The sequence below is a fragment of the Penaeus vannamei genome, chromosome 1, assembly GCF_042767895.1.
Source record: "Penaeus vannamei isolate JL-2024 chromosome 1, ASM4276789v1, whole genome shotgun sequence".
Classification (NCBI taxonomy): domain Eukaryota; kingdom Metazoa; phylum Arthropoda; class Malacostraca; order Decapoda; family Penaeidae; genus Penaeus; species Penaeus vannamei.
Window position 1 is genome coordinate 10,465,914 of NC_091549.1, and position 2,500 is coordinate 10,468,413.

The window sequence follows — 2,500 nt, forward strand, 5'->3', positions numbered from 1 at the left end:
TGTTCTTTTAAAACTATACCAAAAACTTCATTATCATGAATTACACAAATATATTACATAATATAGTATCACAATTACATTACATCAATTTCAATAATACAATACCCAAAAAAAAGAATTGCTTCAGCTTCTCACAGCCATGTATTACAAGATAAAATTTGCCTCTAATGGCTAGAATGACCGAAAATAAAACACTTTCCACCTATGGTATTAGCTTCGCAAATTGAAAATAAGAACGCTATGCAACATGTAATAATTTGGAATACATTATAGAAAAATCTATATTCACTAATACATGATATAACCCGCACAGGCAAAAAGTAAAGTCACAAATGAAGAAAATAGGCCGCGATTAATGCCACGTGGAGAGGAAGTCCACAAAGATAGGTTGGGAGATTGGGACGGAACTCCACGGTTAGGAAGGTGTTTGGCTCATGTGGCGATGTTTTGGACATGCTGGAGTAATAGGGCCTTCCTCTCAGAGGGTGCAGTACTTCATACACATCACCAATACTCTCGTTCATATCACTAGCGACGGAAAATAGTAAGAGATTCACGCATATACCTATGCGAATAACTGGAACACGTAATAATAATTGCAAGGTTGGACAGCTGTGTGCGAGAAAAAAAATAGCACGGAAAATATCTCAAACATCTAAATACAATTCCTAATTCTACCTTTCCTTTTGCTATCACTTTTTTCACTCTACACTACTTTCCCACCTGTTGAATATTTTCTCATTAATGTCTGTCTGTCTGTTACTTCCTCCTCGAAAATATCTAGAAAGATAGATAGACACAGAGGGACGATTGATAGACAGACATAATATAGACATAATCAAGAATACATAACCACGCCCATCTGATTACGGTCATTACCATATAGTAATTAGTGCCCGATGCCCACACATTAACCCTCCAACTGGCATAGTAGCCGACATTAATTGACTAAACGAATAATACACTGTCACAGCTTGCAAATATAGGTTATAATAGTACAAACACGCGAGAATATTACCTCTCAATCGAGTTATTCCCACTAAATATACGCTATTTAGAAATACATTAAGAAAATCTTATGACTGTCAGCCAAAGCGCTGGACACACCACCAGAAGTAGCGGGAATCGCTAAATATAGCGATTCGTTTCTTAAAGTAGCGGAATGTAACTATAGAAGTTTACGTCCTGAAAGTTGCCAAGTAAAGTCAGAATACAACTGAAATGATATCCTTGCCAACAAAACTATTTCGCTTTATATCATTCTAGATAGAGTGCTAATAAGTAGTTGATTCATTTAGCGTTTAGAAATTCACGACTCATTTGGTTATACACTAGCGAGAAATCGCTACAATGGCAATCCTGTTCAGATATATCATATTACCAAAATTAATTGAAATGACAGATGTGTCCGTTGTCTCTGCAATCATTTTGTTCCTTTGGGATGTATGACAAATTTCTCCAAATCATGAGTTTGTGAGCGTGTGAATGCACTTTCTTTTCATCATACCTGAATTTCAATCAACCCCTACACACTGTTGTCTATTATCACAAAATGTAAGAATAAGGCATAAAAACATGGATAGGCATTAACCCTTGTGTATGTATGTTAATCCCAGATTATAAAATAACCAGCTTTGCATGGAATTATTCTAATTAGTAGCAGAGAGACAGTCCATTGATCACACTTCCCTTCGTTTCTGTTTATAATCAGAACTGCAGAAAATAATATAGTGAAATAAAAATACCCCACACAGGTAGATCTTGGGTTGATCTATTTAGATCATTGGTTTCTAACCTTTTACATTTGCATTCGACCAAAATGTAATAAATTTTCATTACCCCGATCAGTGTCTGTCATAATTTCATATTTAGTTATTACATGTTATGAATGAAATGGTGTCAGTTGCCATAGGTTAAGAATACTTGATGAAAGATTCCAATTTATTGATATGTGGGATAATCATGTGTAAATACCAAAAGCGGAGCCACTGGGGGGATTGGGGGTCCGGACCCTCCACACACACACACTTTTGAATGTACATTCACTCAATTTGGTATAAAAGTTTTTAAAGTGAATTTAAAACTTTCCGCCTTTTACTATCAAATGTTTATCAATATTTTCTTAATTCTTGGCCAAAGAAATAAGAAACAAATTAATAGCCCTCAGTATTAAAAGGGGAAAATGTTCGAAGTGAAACGAGAAACAAAAAAAAACTGATTCAAGTTTCCGATAAATAAAATACTCAAACATTTTAGAAATGACGCATCCGCAAGGAAAAGGGCGTGGACCTCTAAAACGATGTTGCGACTAAACTGCCCCCCCCCCACATTTTTAGGCTAGCTCCGCCGCTGGTGAGTAATATAGGTGAGATAATATTCAGTTTAATTCGACGTCTTGGCTAAAGTTCTTGCTGGACCTAGGTGAACTGCGAGTCAATGCGTGTCAGTAGCGACCACCAGTATCAATATCTTTACCTCTACCTAAGTCTAGCTCCCCATG

At 36.2% G+C, this 2,500-nt stretch overlaps 1 protein-coding gene across 7 annotated transcripts in view; it reads right to left on the reverse strand.

The window, feature by feature from the left end:
• The window catches only part of LOC113817781 (glycerol kinase 5), a 58,349-nt gene extending 57,203 nt beyond the window's left edge, over nt 1–1,146 (reverse strand). For 3 of the 7 annotated variants that reach the window (XM_070137234.1, XM_070137191.1, XM_070137162.1), the window contains exon 1: nt 724–757. In XM_070137234.1, the coding sequence (XP_069993335.1) occupies nt 724–742 (19 nt within the window). In that variant the 5' untranslated portion in view covers nt 743–757. Of the gene's footprint in view, nt 1–723; nt 758–879; nt 939–1,018 lie in introns of those variants that run through there. The other 4 variants (XM_070137560.1, XM_070137414.1, XM_070137286.1 and 1 more) reach the window with 3 other exon arrangements.
• Between the last annotated feature and the right edge of the window lie 1,354 nt (nt 1,147–2,500).